Below are 15,694 nucleotides of genomic sequence, written 5' to 3'. Positions count from 1 at the left end.
TTGCAAAGCAATGAACCAACCACCTGGGAGATGGAATTGAGCTACAAAAAGGAACTAGGAATTAGAAAGAAGTGTCCCGCCTAACCAGAGTTAATCATTGCACACAGCCCCATCAATAGCAGCTGGGGGGGGGAGAACAACATCCTTCTCACTTTCCCCCCAGCAAGAGAATTATGCTTTATAAAGACACAACTGCAAATAGAGACGCTTTGACTCTATTTATGGCAAGAGGGGATATATATATATATATATATGCAGGCAATTCTGCCAAGAGAAAAGGAAATGCAGAAAACGATCCACTGCGTATTCTCCCCACTTTTAATGTCTAATGCAAACTTCCTAACTCCCCCCTCCCCGCAGAAATAACATCAGGGCTGCTGCCTCCAGCTGAAGCCACAAGCTCAAGCCAATATTTGCACAGGAGTTATGGGACTTTCAGTTCACGGAATGTTCCACATTAAAGCATTTTTCTCATGCCTAAGTTTTATGAGAAGATGCTGGAGATAAAAGGGAGAGAGAGAGAGAGAGAGAGAGAGAGAGAGAGAGAGAGAGAGAGAAATCCTAAACATGAAAAATGACTGGCCTGTGCTCTTCCTTTTTAATAAAAATAAAAATCTGCAGTTGGAACTCGTTTCTCGCAGCAAACAAACAAACAAACCCTTTGCCCATCTCATGCAAACCGAACAACTATCTTAGTTTACAGCTTCTGAACCCCAGTTGCTGAAAACTAGGGGTGGGGAGAGGGGTCTTGCGTTCGAATCCTGCTTGGCGGATTTGCCACAGGCATCTCCTTGGCCACTGTGAGAACAGGATGAGGGGCTTAACAACTTGGGACCAGTTTCCCAATGACATCACTAAATTGGCCCTGTTCCCAGTTCCGCATATGAAAGAACTCGATCTTTTACACTTTGGAACTCCCTGCCTATTGATACTAGCAGGCGCCTTCTCTGCATTCTTTCTGGAGTCTGCAAAAAAAAAAAAAAAAAAATGTTTCCAGTTGCTTTGAAAGTTGATGCGAGCTTTAACTTGTTTTGGCATTTTAACTTTTTGTTCCGTTTTAACGATGGTGGGAATTTCTCCCTGGCGATTTTATTGTTTCATCTTTTTGAAAACTGCTTTGAGGCACTTCCCACAAGCAAGCAGTGTATGAATTTTCGGAAATAAATGAATGAATAGATGGGCCCTGTGACAGGAATTTTATGGTCTTAGATATATGGTAATGTTCATAAGTGTACCAACCAAGCACATTCATATACCAGCTTAGGAAGGCCAACCTGGAACCATTTTGATTCCTTAACTGTGCAAATGTTTTCTCTGCAAGGTCAAACTGGAAAAGCCTCCCCATTGTCTTTTCCTTCACAAATCCTGTCTTAAGGGCATGTCTGTGTTTGAATAGGGTGTGAGCCTGTGACCTGGAGTCAGGAACTAAGTATTTATCATTACAAAAGACTGGCCAGGCTACCCAGGAAATCCAATCAAGTAACCTGCCAGACAGGAGAAAAACAGTATTAAAATTTCTGTTTTAGACCGCCTTTTCTGTGATGTAGGTGTGATGTATCTGAGGGGTGGTTTTAGGTTACACCCCTTCTGTGATGTATGTATGATGTTTCTGGGGATGGTCTTGATCTACAGGGTGGCAATTTCAAAAGTCTTTATAAGGCCTTGCGCACCATTTTTCTGGGTCCTTCCTCTCTCCTGCAGGTGAGGGGAGCACCCTGTTGCAACAGATCAATAAAGGCCAAGCCTACAGGCTGCTGTTTTGCTCCAAGTTATCCTGGTTGGTGTCTTTGTTTTTGTCCAAGGGAGCCCTCGGATTTTTCCGTTAACAGCCCTCACTGGTGGGATCCCACAGGACCTATGTCCTTATGCTACATAGATACCTGAAATGTCTTCGGGTGGGATGCAGCGTCAAACTGAATTATCCTGACCCGCTGCTTTGATTTCTCTCTTAGTGGGGTTTTCAGTACTGTCCTGAGCTGCAACTGGTTTTATTCACTTGTTTTAAACCCATTTCCCCTGTTTGCATTGTTATTATTTTTAACAGAAAACTTAACGAGGTGGCAGTGACGTGGCACAGCTTCACCAGCCCAAGAGAGAACCATTTTTGATCAAATCCAGACCACTTCACTTTTTCATCTTAACCTGCTGCAGAACGTGGCCAGATGCGGAATTGTTTAACGGTCATTCTAAGTCTAAGCTTGGGTTTATTTGGGGGGGGGTGGAGATGTTAAGTCCGCCCCCCCCAGCTTTTTAAACATTTTGAAATGGCATGGACATTTAAAAGTTCCATGAATTGCAGGGGTTGCGATAGATGACCTTTGGGGGTCTCTTCCAACTCCACAATTATGTGATCCTATGTTAACAGTAAAAGCTATGGTTTTCTCAGTAGTGATGTATGCAAGTTAAAGCTGGACGATCAAGAAGGCTGATCGCCGAAGAATGGATGCTTTTGAATTCTGGTGCTGGAGGAGACTCTTGAGAGTCCCATGGACTGCAAGAAGATCAAACCTATGCGTTCTGAAGGAAATTAGCCCTGAGTGCTCGCTGGAAGGACAGATCCTGAAGCTGAAGCTCCAAGACTTTGGCCACCTCATGAGAAGAGAAGACTCCCTGGAAAAGACCCTGATGTTGGGAAAGATGGAGGGCAGAAGGAGAAGGGGAGGACAGAGGACGAGATGGTGGGACAGTGTTCTCGAAGCTACCAACCTGGGTTTGACCAAACTGCGGGAGGCAGTGGAAGACAGGAGTGCCTGGCATGCTCTGGTCCAGGGTGTCACGAAGAGGCGGACACGACTAAACGACTAAACAACAACAACAAATGTTAACAGCTCCCCCACTAAAAAAACCAAACACCCAACAGCCTGTCAAAGATAAAATACTTAGGACTTTTGCAGGCCGAAATCAGCTTTGCCCCACATTCTGACAACCTGCTTTCTCCCTGCGGATCGTACTGGGGAGAAATTCACATCAGCTCAGCTCTCGCAATGCACTCAGTCTCAAAAAGAGAAAAATAATTCAGCATGCCAGAGATTTACAGCATGCACCCGATGCAGATATTTGATTTATTTTGTTAAAAATAAAGCTTGCTCATCAATAAGGGGTTGTGAGCTGTCAGGGAAAGGACCTACAGAGGAGAGAGAGAGAGAGAGAGAGAGAGAGAGAGAGAGAGAGGAGCTGGCCTACTGTTATGCAACCAAAAGGCTAAATATAATTCCTGGCTAGAGACACGTCCCCCCCTCCTTCTGCATTGGTGGTGGGTTGGCTAGCAGGAGTTATTGTAACCCCACCGCCTGCAGGAAGGTGTCTGTCAGCTGTGCACCAGATCTGGCAAATTACAATAAGCGGGTTTTTTTTCTAAAAAAGCTGACTTGTGCGGTTTCCCAGGCAGCCACCATCAAACCCTCTCGCAGGATTCCCCCCACCCCACCCCACCCCCTCCACCGGCCCCTTCTAAGCCTGGCTATTCAAAGCTGAAAATGCAATGTACAGCAGTGCCCCTGAGATTTCACAGGAAGGACCAAAGGATGCTGCTTGTTTGAGGACTTTAGCATCTCAGAGCGTCCGCATTTGACCTTTATATGAAATGAAGGGACTATTGGATTTAGCAAATATGTACAGGGCAGGAGGAGGAAAAGGAGGACGCTAAGAATTGTTTGGCAGTGGAACAGACTCCCTTGGAAAATGGGCTCTCCTTCCTTGGAGGTTTAGAGCAGAGGCTGGAGGGCTCTCTGTCATGAATGCTTGGGCTGAGATTCCTGCATTGCTTTTAGTTGGTGTTATAAGCCAGGACATTAAAAGACAGGACATTAAATGGTTTTTATACGCAACAACAGCGGCAAGAGTTTTGTTGGGCCAGAAATGGAAGCAAGAAGAAATAATGACGAATGAAGAATGGCAGACGAAATTAATGGACTACGCAGAATTGGACAAAATGACAGGATGGATTCGGAACCTGCGGGATTTACAGAAGATTGGAAGAAATATACGAATTATTTGAAGAGCAACTGTAATCAACAAATTAAGCTAGTAGGACTACAAGAAGTTTTGCAAGGAGGGAAATAGGAAATATTGCAAAGAAGAGAAAGAAGAGAGATATTAGTTATGATATTTAAATGTAATAGTGAAAGTAAGAAATGTAAATTAGGTGAAAAATTGGAAAAAAATGTCAGATGTGATTGATGGAAGTCAACAAAATTATATAAGGTATAAAAGTATGTTTAAGAATTGTTGAAAATGTTATGTTTGAAAACTAATACAAATATTTTTTTAAAAAGAGATTCCTCCATTGCAGGGGGTTGGACTAGATGACCACTGGGGTCCCTGCCTCCCAGCTCTATGATTCAATGCATTCAAAGATGTGCCCTTTCTTGCAGAACCATAGAAATGTAGAATCATAGAATCATAGAATCATAGAATCATAGAGTTGGAAGAGAGCACAAGGGCCATCAAGTCCAACCCCCTGCCAAGCAGGAAACACCATCAGAGCACTCCTGACATATGGTTGTCAAGCCTCTGCTTAAAGACCTCCAAAGAAGGAGACTCCACCACACTCCTGGGCAGCAAATTCCACTGTCAAACAGCTCTTACTGTCAGGAAGTTCTTCCTAATGTTTAGGTAGTAGAGTTGGAAGGGATCTCCAAGGCCCATCTAGTCTGACCCCTTGCAGTGTTGGGTGACACAAAACTCAGAAAGCGCCCAGTCCCTTCCCTGTTCAAAAGAAAGAAAGAAAGAAAGAAAGAAAGAAAGAAAGAAAGAAAGAAAGAAAGAGCAAAAGAAGATGTAGAGATCTGTGATCGTCACGTTGTTCACAAAAGCATTTCCCTGTTCCTGCCAGTAACACAGCATTAGAAACCTTGATCTCGCCAATCTGAATTGGTTTTGCATCAAGGCTGTAACCCTAAACCTACTTTGCTCAGAGTAAGCCCCACTGAAGGCAGCAGGACTTACTTCTGAGCAGACAAGGCAAAATGGGGAAAGAATTGAGTGCAAATAATACATCAGAGGCACTAGAAAGAAAAACGCTCCCCATTCTGGAGTTCAGAGGTACAGTGCCCTTGCACATGGAGGTTCCACCGAGCAGCCACAGGTCCATCTCTCCGTGAATCCAGCCTTTGCCTTAAGCTGGCCTCCCTCCAGCTGTTTTGGATTACTGGCTTCGGCTGGTGGGACATGTGGTCCAAAACATCTGGACGGGGGCCAGATATGGCCCAATCGGATTTCCTTTATACTGGATTCGGTCCTACTTTAAGCATAGCTGATGGGTGAAACCTGGACATCGCCTTGAGCTTCACAAACCTCTCTCCTAAATCTAATTTCAGCACCCCTTCCCAGTAACTGGAATTAGGGTTACGGGGCAATCAATATTTCCTTCCAATGAGTGTGCACGATGAAGCAGAATAAAATAAAATAAAGGTGGTGATTGCAATACCATATCTTGAGGTTTGGGACCTCGGGCTCTCTTAAACTTGGACTGTATGGGGGTTTTTTTGTAGGGTTTCCTATTAATTATCAGTGGGAATAAGGGTTAAGTCTACAGATTGCTAAGTATTTGTCTTAAAACTAAGAGTGCAATTGTCCAGGCACCAACTCATCCACAAGAACATCTAACATGCAAATGACGTTTCCACTGTCCTCAGCTCATCTCAACCTAACTTACACACATAAAAAGTTTAATCAAAATGGTAGACATATATATTTCTTATTAAGTATACATACATTTATAATTTTTATATATATAAAAAATCCTATATATTTGGGGGAAAGGCGCAGGGAAATCTCAGGTTATAAACTTTTCAGGAATAAAAAATATTGCATACTTTAGGGGAAAACAACAGCAACCACCCACGGGCCCAATCCACTAGGAACATCGCCTGAACGTGAACCATTGAAATGCACTGCTGCTCTCCTTCCTTGCAGCAGGGCTCATGCAAAAGGCATTCCTAGTGGATCGTGGCCAAGGTCTCTTTGGCAAAAAAAGAGGGGTGAGTGTTTCATTTGCAATAGGTTAAATAAAGCTTTGTAATAAATATACTCTGCTATGGTGACTAAGCCCTACGAGCGTAACACTCAATTGCACTCTACTTCATTTACTACATTTCTCGGTAAGGACTCAGCTGAAACGCTGCCCTGCTCTTCTCCAGAGAGAGAAACATCAAAGCGCTGAAATGCGAGGTTTGGAAAACCATGCGGTGCAGCACTGGCTGGGCTAACAGCGTTGCAGACTTCAGGTTCATGCATGCATCCCTGCACGAAGAAACTTAGTGTGTCAGGGTCCTTACTTAGCCTTCTCCCTGATAAGCTAGCTCTAGAGGTGCAAGGATCCCGGCTCCCCAGTTCAGCTGGAGGATAACCTTCCTGCCATCTGGAGTGACACAGTTCCTCTGTGTTAATGGAGAGAGGCAAACCACGATTGAATGATAAAACGCTGGGTGGAATAGCCTGTAGCTCTTAATCTCCATTTAAATCCACATTCTGACTATAGTCAAAGGAAACCTATTGCCATTTCTTTGAAATGGGAAGACTGGTGATCTACCCTCCCCCTGCTCCCAGAGGGACCACGGCTGAGGCATCAACTCTCCAGGCAGGGGGGATTACTTTGCTATGGAGTTTATGGCAAGGGGAGCGACCCCATTGCTGAGGTTATAGCGTTTTGCTGCAGGGCAGAGATTTCAAACCTTTGCCCACATCGACATATTTGCAGAAGACCCCGTCTGCCAATTGCAGTGGGTTCTGGGGTACACCCCAGGGGACTCCTCTGTTTGCAACAGGCTGCTCTGAGTGTGTAGAGATGGCACGCAGGTCTTCCCTCTCGGAAGCTTGGCTGCCGCTACTGACCTTCCCATCCAAATATCCCTCAAAAACTCCTGGGTCTCTGGGAGAGAGGTCGAAAGCGAGGTAAAGGTAAAGGACCCCGGACGGTTAAGTCCATTCACAGGCGACTATGGGATTGTGGTGCTCATCTCGCTTTTCAGGCTGAGGGAGCTGGTGTTTGTCCGCAGACAGCTTTCCGAGTCATGTGGCCAGCAGGATTAAACCGCTTCTGGCGCAATGGGACACCGTGGCGGAAACCAGAGCGCACGGAAACGCCATTTACCTTCCCGCCGCAGCGGTACCTATTTATCTACTTGCACTGATGTGCTTTTGAACTGCTAGGTTGTAGTGCAGAGCTAGCTGATGTAGAACTGCACAGTTGGAGGGGGCCCACAATGGTCATCTAGTCCAACCCCAGTCGCAAACTTCTGGACAGAAGAATATAGCTCTCAGGGCCCTACTTTCATTTCCCACCTCTTATGGGGGGGGGGGCGTTCGTCTTTCAAACCAAGGAAGAGATGTCTCTGCAAGCTACACATGCCTGAGAACACAGTCTTTACTGACCCCTTGGGTGGCGCTGTGGTCTAAACCACAGAGCCTAGGACTTGCCGATCAGAAGGTCGGCGGTTTGAATCCCCATGACAGGGTGAGCTCCCGTTGCTCGGTCCCTGCTCCTGCCAACCGAGCAGTTTGAAAGCACATCAAAGTGCAAGTAGATAAATAGGTACCACTCCAGCGGGAAGGTAAACGGCATTTCCGTGCGCTGCTCTGGTTGGCCAGAAGCGGCTTAGTCTGCGACTGGACTTAATGGTCAGGGGTCCCTTTACTGGTCCTCTGCAACACAGACACAGGTGGGGCAGGGAGGCGCCGCTGCAGCACTGGCCCTGCATGGAGCACTCAGGGTCTGTGGGGACAGCACCTCAACCAAAACGGTGCCCCTTCTTCGCTGGGATCCCAGTTCCGGTACTGGGCTCCCACACCCAACGGGGAGAAGGATATTTGAAACTGGAACATCGTCCTCTTTACCTTTCTAACTGCAGAATGTGTTTAATTCAACTTGGACCTCAAGGATGGAACATTTCTTTTGTTAGTGTTTGGATATTTAGAGGGTTATTTGGGGGGGGGGAGCAGGGGGCATAAGTCACTGCACTTGGCAAGTGCCATACTTAATACTGCTGCCCTACAAGGCTTACGGCGAGTTAAGTGTCTCTCAGGGACCCGTCCGCAAATCGGACCTTTGGAATTTGCGAAATTTCAGCTCTTCAGAACTGCTGAGGATCAAATCTGTGCAAGATTTTTTTATTCCAGCTGTAGTGTGAGCGTGTGTTTCTGGACTTAACCGTCCAGAGGTCCTTTTACCTTCCCCTCAGAAAACTCTTTTCCTTTTCCTTTTTCAGGCGGAGATTACAGTAAATGGTGTGCTTGTGGTCTCAGCTCTGAAAGCTGTGTTTTGGTCGTAAAAACCCAGCAAGCTGGGTCCATGGAGGTGCGACAGGGGTGAGCCTTGAGCGCAGTTTGGTCGGCTCTGCCAAGCACATTCCCTCGCAAGCACCCGCAGATTCCCTAATCGCCTTTCCCATCCCTGAATCGCTGCTCTAACTCCTTACTCTGCATAGTTGTCTTTAAGGCACTAGTGAAATATTGCAATACGTTATCATATGAGGCTATAGAAATAGATATAAAGTGTCCCCGTTCACCCCCCCATATATTAATGTGCAAACAAGCTCAGGATCTGATGGCTCGTGTGAAGAGGAAAAGGAAAAGGCGTAAGCATCTGTAGCTGGAGTGTCGGAATGGATAAAATGCATAGGACAAGCTAATGGGTTTCGGATTTAGAGGAGATGAAACCAGAAGGGTATGGAGACAGCCGAGGACTCGGGGGGGGGTTCCATCTGCACTACAAACATCTACCAGTTTCATACCAGTTTAAGCATCATGGCATTCCTCAAAGCATCCTGGGAACTGTAGTTTCGCGGGGGTGTCCTGAAACCTTTCTCGGAAAGAACCCCAGAGAACTACATTTCCCAGGGTGCCTTGCAGAGAGGGATTGCAGGCTCAAAGAGTTAAATCTGTAGTGTAGACTTGGGGGGGGGGGAGACGCCATGATGTGGAGCCCCCAGCAAGCCGCTCTGCTTCTCCCAAAGCCTTCCAGCTGTGCGAGAGGGTGAAGATGGCACGAGGCTCCCGGGGGCGTTCAGAGGTCGGTGCTTGACTTTGCCGTCAGGGCCTGGATCCGGGCAGAGTTGCACATCTTGCAGAGGATGTGGCCGTCCAAGGGGTAGCAGCCCTGGTTGTCGCCTTCGGACAGGCGGCCTCCGCAGTCCTGTAAAAGAGGGTGAGAAAGACGCATTAAACAATTTCAGGCTTGCAGGCACCTTTTCACAATGACTCTACAGTGGTATCTTGGTTCTCAAACTTACTGTATTTTTTGGTCTATAAGACACACTTTTCCCCCTTCAAAAATTAAGGGGAAATGTGTGTGCGTCTTATGGAGTGAATGCAGGCTCTTTGGTTTCAGCGATAGCAACGTGAAGCTTCCAAAGCGCAGAGGGAGAGCTCCCCCCATGCTCCGGAGGCTTCCCGTTGCTTTCGCTGAAGCCGCCTGAAGCCCCCAGAGCGCAGGGAACTCCCGCTATGCTCTGGGGGCTTCAGGCAGCTATCTGCAAGCCTTCAGAGCACAGCAGAAGTTCCCGCTGCGCTCCGAAGGCTTACGGATAGCCGCCTGAAGCCTGGAGAGCGAGAGGGTTCGGTGCACACTGATCCCTCTTGCTCTCCAGGCTTCGCTTCGCTGGAGAGGCGCTGCACAGTTTTCCCTCTCTGCGCAGCACCCCTTCAGCGAAGCGGGAGGAGAAATGGAAGGGGCTCCGTTTCTCCTGCCGCTTCGCTGAAGGGGCGCTGAGCAGAGAGGGGGAGAATTTTTTCCCCCCTGTTCTCCCCCTCCTATGGTCCGGTGCATCCTATAGAGCGAAAAATACGGTAATCTGTTCCGGAAGTCCGTTCCAAAACCAAAGCATTCCAAAACCAAGGCACACTGCTTTCCCATAGCAAGTAATGCAAAACAGATTAATTCATTCCAGACTTTTAAAAACAGCCCCTAAAACAGCAACTTAAGTTTTCAGGCTTGCGCCAGAAGCAGTTTTAATCCTGCTGGTCACATGACCTGGAAAGCTGTTTGTGGACAAACTCCCTTCGCCTGAAAAGCGAGATGAGTGCTGCAACTCCATAGTCGCCTATGACTGGACTTAACCATCCAGGGGTCCTTTACCACTGATCTATGCACAGGACATCCTTTGCATGCGCAGAAGATACTGACCTCGCAGCGGTAGCACTCCACATGGAAGTCACGGTCCAAGGCCACAATGCGCACAGTCTCCTCCTGGCCTTGCGCAGGCATGATGGGCTCTTTGCAGACAGAGCAGCGGGGAGCGAATTTCCTAGGGAACGGAGAAAGTTTGACGTGAAAGCTCTGCTCATCGAGCCAAGCGGAATCTGAGCATTCTGCACTGGCGCCGGAAGATCCAGGGCTCGAGCAAAGAATATCACCGCCCGAGGTTTCGATGTTCAGCAAGTGATGGGCGGCTGGTGCACTGAAAAGAATGCTGTAACGTTTGCCCATTCTTTGGGGATACGTTTGCATTGGGGGAGAGAAAGGGTTAACAGGTTGACCAATAAGAAAGCCCGGAGGCGGAGCCTACCTGATTTTGAGGCTCAGTCCAGAGGTTTTGAAATTAGTTCGGTTGGTTCTTTTTTGGGGGGGGGGGGAAGAGATAGAGTCAGAGTGAGTTAGAGACAGGGAGAAGACTGAGAGGGAATAGAGTGACAGTGTTTCAAATATATTTTAAAACTTGTTTGTGTTTGAAATAAACTTTAATATTCATTGCTAACTCTACCTTAAGGTCCACAATGGGACGTGGGTGGCGCTGTGGGTTAAACCACAGAGCCTAGGACTTGCCGATCAGAAGGTTGGCAGTTCGAATCCCCATGATGGGGTGAGCTCCCGTTGCTCCGTCCCTGCTCCTGCCAACCTAGCAGTTCGAAAACACGTCAAAGTGCAAGTAGATAAATAGGTACCGCTCCGGCGGGAAGGTAAACGGTGTTTCCGTGCGCTGCTCTGGTTCACCAGACGCGGCTCAGTCATGCTGGCCACATGAACCGGACGCTGTACGCCGGCTCCCTCGGCCAATAAAGCGAGATGAGCGCCGCAACCCCAGAGTCAGTCACGACTGGACCTAATGGTCAGGGGTCCCTTTACCTTTACATTTAAGGTCCACAAATGACAACACTTTGGAGGTCCCAGGTCATTAGATTGGACTCAACTAGGGCCAGGGCCTTTTCAGTACTGGCCCGGACTTGGTGGAACGCTCTGTCACAAGAGACTAGGGCCCTGCGGGACTTGACATCTTTCCGCAGAGCCTGCAAGACAGAGCAGTTCTGCCTGGCCTTTGGTTTGGACTCAGTCTGACCCTTATGTTTCCCTCCCTTTATGTGATCTATGGGCTACTTGTAAAATGAGGCTGCCTTTTAAATTGCATTTTAACCTGTATTTTAAATTGGGTTCGTCCCCCCCATTACGTTTTTACTGTAATTTTTACTGGTGTTAGCCACCCTGAGCTCTGCTCTGGCCGGCTATTATTATTTATTTATTTTTTTATAATAATAATAATAATAATAATAATAATAATAATAATAATAATAATTATTATTATTATTATTTATTACCTGACTGTGACTCGATACGTCACCAGGGAACCCTGGGTCCCCCCCCCCACAAAATTGGTGGTAGCGGAAGGATAAAGTAGTGATGTACAGGTCAATTGTCCGTGAAACAACCGGGGGCTTTGCACGAACGCCACCGATGCTTTTGGCCGAGCCAAAATGAACTTTCAGCACAATAATAAGATAATAGCAGTCCCGCCCACATCGTGTAGGTTGCAAAGGGCCTAAACACCAACCCAAGCGCAAACCTCTGCTGCTTCCCCTCCCCGAGCCCCCCCAAAAGAGGCGAAGAGAAGCGCAGCCACCTGTGGAAATCCTCGATGCAGTGGATGTTTCCGCCAGCGTCCACGGTGAAGGGGATCCCGTCCAGGCTGCGCTGGCAGATCACGCAGGTGAAGCAGTGAGGGTGGTAAGCCTTGCCGGTGGCTCTCAAGATGCGCTCCATGATGGGCTTGGCGCAGACGCTGCACTGCTCCAGGGTGCTCTGCGGAGGGAAAAGGCAGCCGGAGTCTGTCAGTCGCGCCAAGCCTGCAAATCTCCCCTGGCCCCTCGCTCCTAGACGTGGCAAGCTCTCAGGCCTTGGATGCACAAACAAGGCTTATTTTATTTACTAATTGTATTTAGTTCCCACTTCTCCCCCAAAGAGCTCAAGGGGGCGTGCAGAGTTCTCCCTCTTTGATCCTCACAACGACCCTGTGAGGTAGGCTAGGCTGAGAGGAAGGGGATGGTTATGCCCAGGGAGATTCATGTTTCAGAAGAAATGTGGACCCTGGTTTCCCAAGTCCCAGCCTGGCACTCTAACCACTATGCCACACTGCCTTCTCCCGGCAACCTTGAAATCATTGCCTGCAAAGACAACGTGGCTGGTTTTACATGTTTAAAACATGTCTTGGTTTTTAATTTCAATGTTTTTCTTTTCCACGGACACACGTAGCATGGGTTGCACTCACCCACGATGGTAAAGCCACTTCCGACCTCGGGAGGAGGTCGTGTTGCGGGCTTCAGCCCCCGCGCGATCAGGGGAATCCTCAGGCCACGTCATACCCTAAGCTGGCCAATTGGCTTGCCTCATGGTTTTTCGCCTACCTCATAGCAAATCGTCACAACTCCTTTGGTTTTGGCGGTTAGGCATTGGTAGGGGTATTGTTATGTAGATGTGTGGGGGGGGGAGGAGCGCCATCACCTCCCCCAAATATTGAAGTGTCGTCCGGTAAAGGATTCTTGGGGGCGTTGCCTCGTCCAAAGCCTATGGAGGTCAGGGCCTAAAGTGCACCCACGAGGGGTGACCCCGGGGGAGTTCCTAGTTGATGTGCATCACAGGACACCCCCTACTGGTGGTTAACCCTTCCCGGTCTTCAAGCAAACAGGCTGAAGCCGGATAGTTGGATAGGCAGTGGTGTAGCGTGGGGGGTGCAGGGGGGTCCAGCCACACCGGGCGCAACATTTTGGGGGGGCGTGCTCACACTCGCAGCTCTCTGCCCCTACCTGGCTCACTCACTCTCTCTCACTGCAGTGCTGGCTGTGCGAATCTGATCCGAGCTGCCAGGTCGCCGCCCACTGTGGAGGGGGGGTGCCAGGCGTGCGTTGCGGTGCGGAGCGGAGAGAGAGCGAGGGAGGGACTATCTGGGAGAGGGACAGTCAGCGGCCGCCCAGCGCAGCGCTGAGCGCGGGAGAGAACCACACCCGACCAGCCCAGGCAGCAGCAAGAAGAAGCTGGCAGCGGCGGCAGGTTAGGGCTTAGGGGTGCAAATTACTTGCCTTGCCCCGGGTGCTGACAACCCACGCTACGCCGCTGCGGATAGGACCAATGCCTAAGCCAATACCGCTCTTACCTGTAACCAATAAAGTTGTGGCCAATTTTAGCCCATTAACCTAAAATAATGGTGTCATGTGTCTTTATTTCTACTGCCATGCAACAGCCGCTTTTCATTGCGGTGCCGGCCTCTTGCAATGCGGCCGTTCAATTTTAATCAGAAACAGGACGCTGAGCTCCTCTCTCCACTGGACAGGGGAGGCGGTTGGGCTGCACATGGCCAGTCACCCTTGGCCATCTGACGTGGTGGGTCTCTGCAACTGGTGACTGGCCAAGCTGAACCAATCCATTCATTGCCTGTCGAGGGCTAGAAAACTGAGTGCTCCCATATGCAATCATTTCTCCTATTCAAGGTAGGGAGTTTGTCTGGTTCCAGATGGCAGCCGTGTACAGCTGGCAGAGCTGCACTGGGCTTGAGGAATCACCCAACTTCTGCAGTCCTGATTTAAGCTTAACAGCACAAGAAGATCCTGCTGGATCAGACAGGGGGCGGGTGGGTGGGTGGGGGGACTCCCTGATCCTGAATGGGGCAACTGTGCCCCTGAAGGACCAGGTGCGCAGCCTGGGAGTCATTTTGGACTCACAGCTGTCCATGGAGGCACAGGTCAATTCTGTGTCCAGGGCAGCTGTCTACTAGCTCCATCTGGTACGCAGGATGAGACCCTCCCTGCTCACAGACTGTCTCACCAGAGTGGTGCATGCTCTGATTATCTCCCGCTTGGACTACTGCAATGCGCTCTACATGGGGCTACCTTTGAAGGTCACCCGGAAACAGCAACTAATCCAGAATGCGGCAGCTAGACTGGTGACTGGGAGCGGCCGCCAAGACCATATAACACCGGTCTTGAAAGACCTACATTGGCTCCCAGTACATTTCTGAGCACAAGTCAAAGTGTTGGTGCTGGCCTTTAAAGCCCTAAATGGCCTTGGCCCAGTAGACCTGAAGGAGAGTCTCCACGCCCATCGTTTTGCCAGGACACGGAGGTCCAGCTCCGAAGGTCTTCGGGCAGTTCCCTCGCTGCAAGAAGTGAGGTTACAGGTGTTGGGATACTGCCAGGGAGATAAAACCCACAGTGGCCGCCACGTCGCCTCCGGATGATCCATCGATCTCCCGTAGATACAGTATCAGCAATTAGCGACACGAGCTCCAGAAAATAGCTTGCCACATTCCAGAGCTGATGCACGCTCTATCAGCAGAATTCGCACAGCGAAAGATGCACGCAGGAGAGCATTATTTAGAAGTTTATTCAGCGTTGGTCAGAACAAAGGAAAAAACATGACTGCCTGCTTGCGTATTCAGGCACAGAGAAACGAAAGCATAGACACAACAGAAACATCCTGTGAACAGGAAATACGCAGGCTGTGACACAAACATCCTGCTCCCTTTTAAGGTGGAATGGAAATATCCTAACAACAGGGAACCAGGCAGAGGGCCTTCTTGGTGGTGGCACCTAGAATCATAGAATCATAGTTGGAAGAGACCACAAGGGCCATCGAGTCCAACCCCCTGCCAAGCAGGAAACACCATCAGAGCACTCCTGACATATGGTTGTCAAGCCTCTGCTTAAAGACCTCCAAAGAAGGAGACTCCACCACACTCCTTGGCAGCAAATTCCACTGTCGAACAGCTCTCACTGTCAGGAAGTTCTTCCTAATGTTTAGGTGGAATCTTTTTTCTTGTAGTTTGGAACCATTGCTCCGTGTCCGCTTCTCTGGAGCAGCAGAAAACAACCTTTCTCCCTCCTCTATGTGACATCCTTTTATATATTTGAACATGGCTATCATATCACCCCTTAACCTCCTCTTCTGCAGGCTAAACATGCCCAGCTCCCTTAGCCGTTCCTCATAAGGCATCGTTTCCAGGCCTTTGACCATTTTGGTTGCCCTCCTCTGGACACGTTCCAGTTTGTCAGTTTGCCCTATGGCATGCCCTCCCATCAGATGTCAAGGAAATAAACAACTATATGACATTTAGAAGACATCTGAAGGCAGCCCTTTTAATATTTAATGAATATTAATAAATCAAATATTAATTTAATATTTGGTGAATTATTGTATTTTAATATTTTGATGGAAGCCGCTCAGAGCCAGATGGGTGGGGTATAAACAACAACAACAACAACAACAACAACAACAACAACAACATATTGATATTGTCATTGAGTCCAGCATCCTGTTCGCACAGTGGCTGGCCAGATTCCAGAACCGGAGGACAAGAGCAACTTTTCCTTTCCTGCGGTCACCAGCAAGTGGGATTTGGAAACCCAAAGGAATGGATTCAAGTCACAAGAAAGGAGATTCCAGCCAAACATTATGAAGAATTTCCTGATGGTAAGAGCCGTTCAGCAGTGGCAT

The 15,694-nt window shown here is 48.6% G+C and overlaps 1 protein-coding gene and 1 long non-coding RNA gene across 2 annotated transcripts in view; both read right to left on the bottom strand.

The window, feature by feature from the left end:
• The window catches only part of LOC309342402, a 346,777-nt gene that overhangs the window by 132,041 nt on the left and 199,042 nt on the right, over positions 1–15,694 (bottom strand). The gene's annotated exons all lie outside the window — the stretch shown is intronic.
• LPP (LIM domain containing preferred translocation partner in lipoma) overlaps positions 7,930–15,694 on the bottom strand; it is a 294,160-nt gene continuing 286,395 nt past the window's right edge. The window contains exons 9-11 of the mRNA XM_081862512.1: positions 11,832–12,010; positions 10,124–10,244; positions 7,930–9,133 (exon numbers count right to left, since the gene is read on the bottom strand). Of these exons, the coding sequence (XP_081718638.1) occupies positions 9,005–9,133; positions 10,124–10,244; positions 11,832–12,010 (429 nt within the window). The 3' untranslated portion in view covers positions 7,930–9,004. The remainder of the gene's footprint in view (positions 9,134–10,123; positions 10,245–11,831; positions 12,011–15,694) is intronic.

The sequence above is a fragment of the Podarcis erhardii genome (assembly GCF_964252035.2).
Source record: "Podarcis erhardii genome assembly, chromosome: 5".
Lineage (NCBI taxonomy): Eukaryota > Metazoa > Chordata > Lepidosauria > Squamata > Lacertidae > Podarcis > Podarcis erhardii.
The sequence above is the reverse complement of the archived record's forward strand: the minus strand, read 5'-3'. Positions and strand labels throughout refer to the sequence as shown.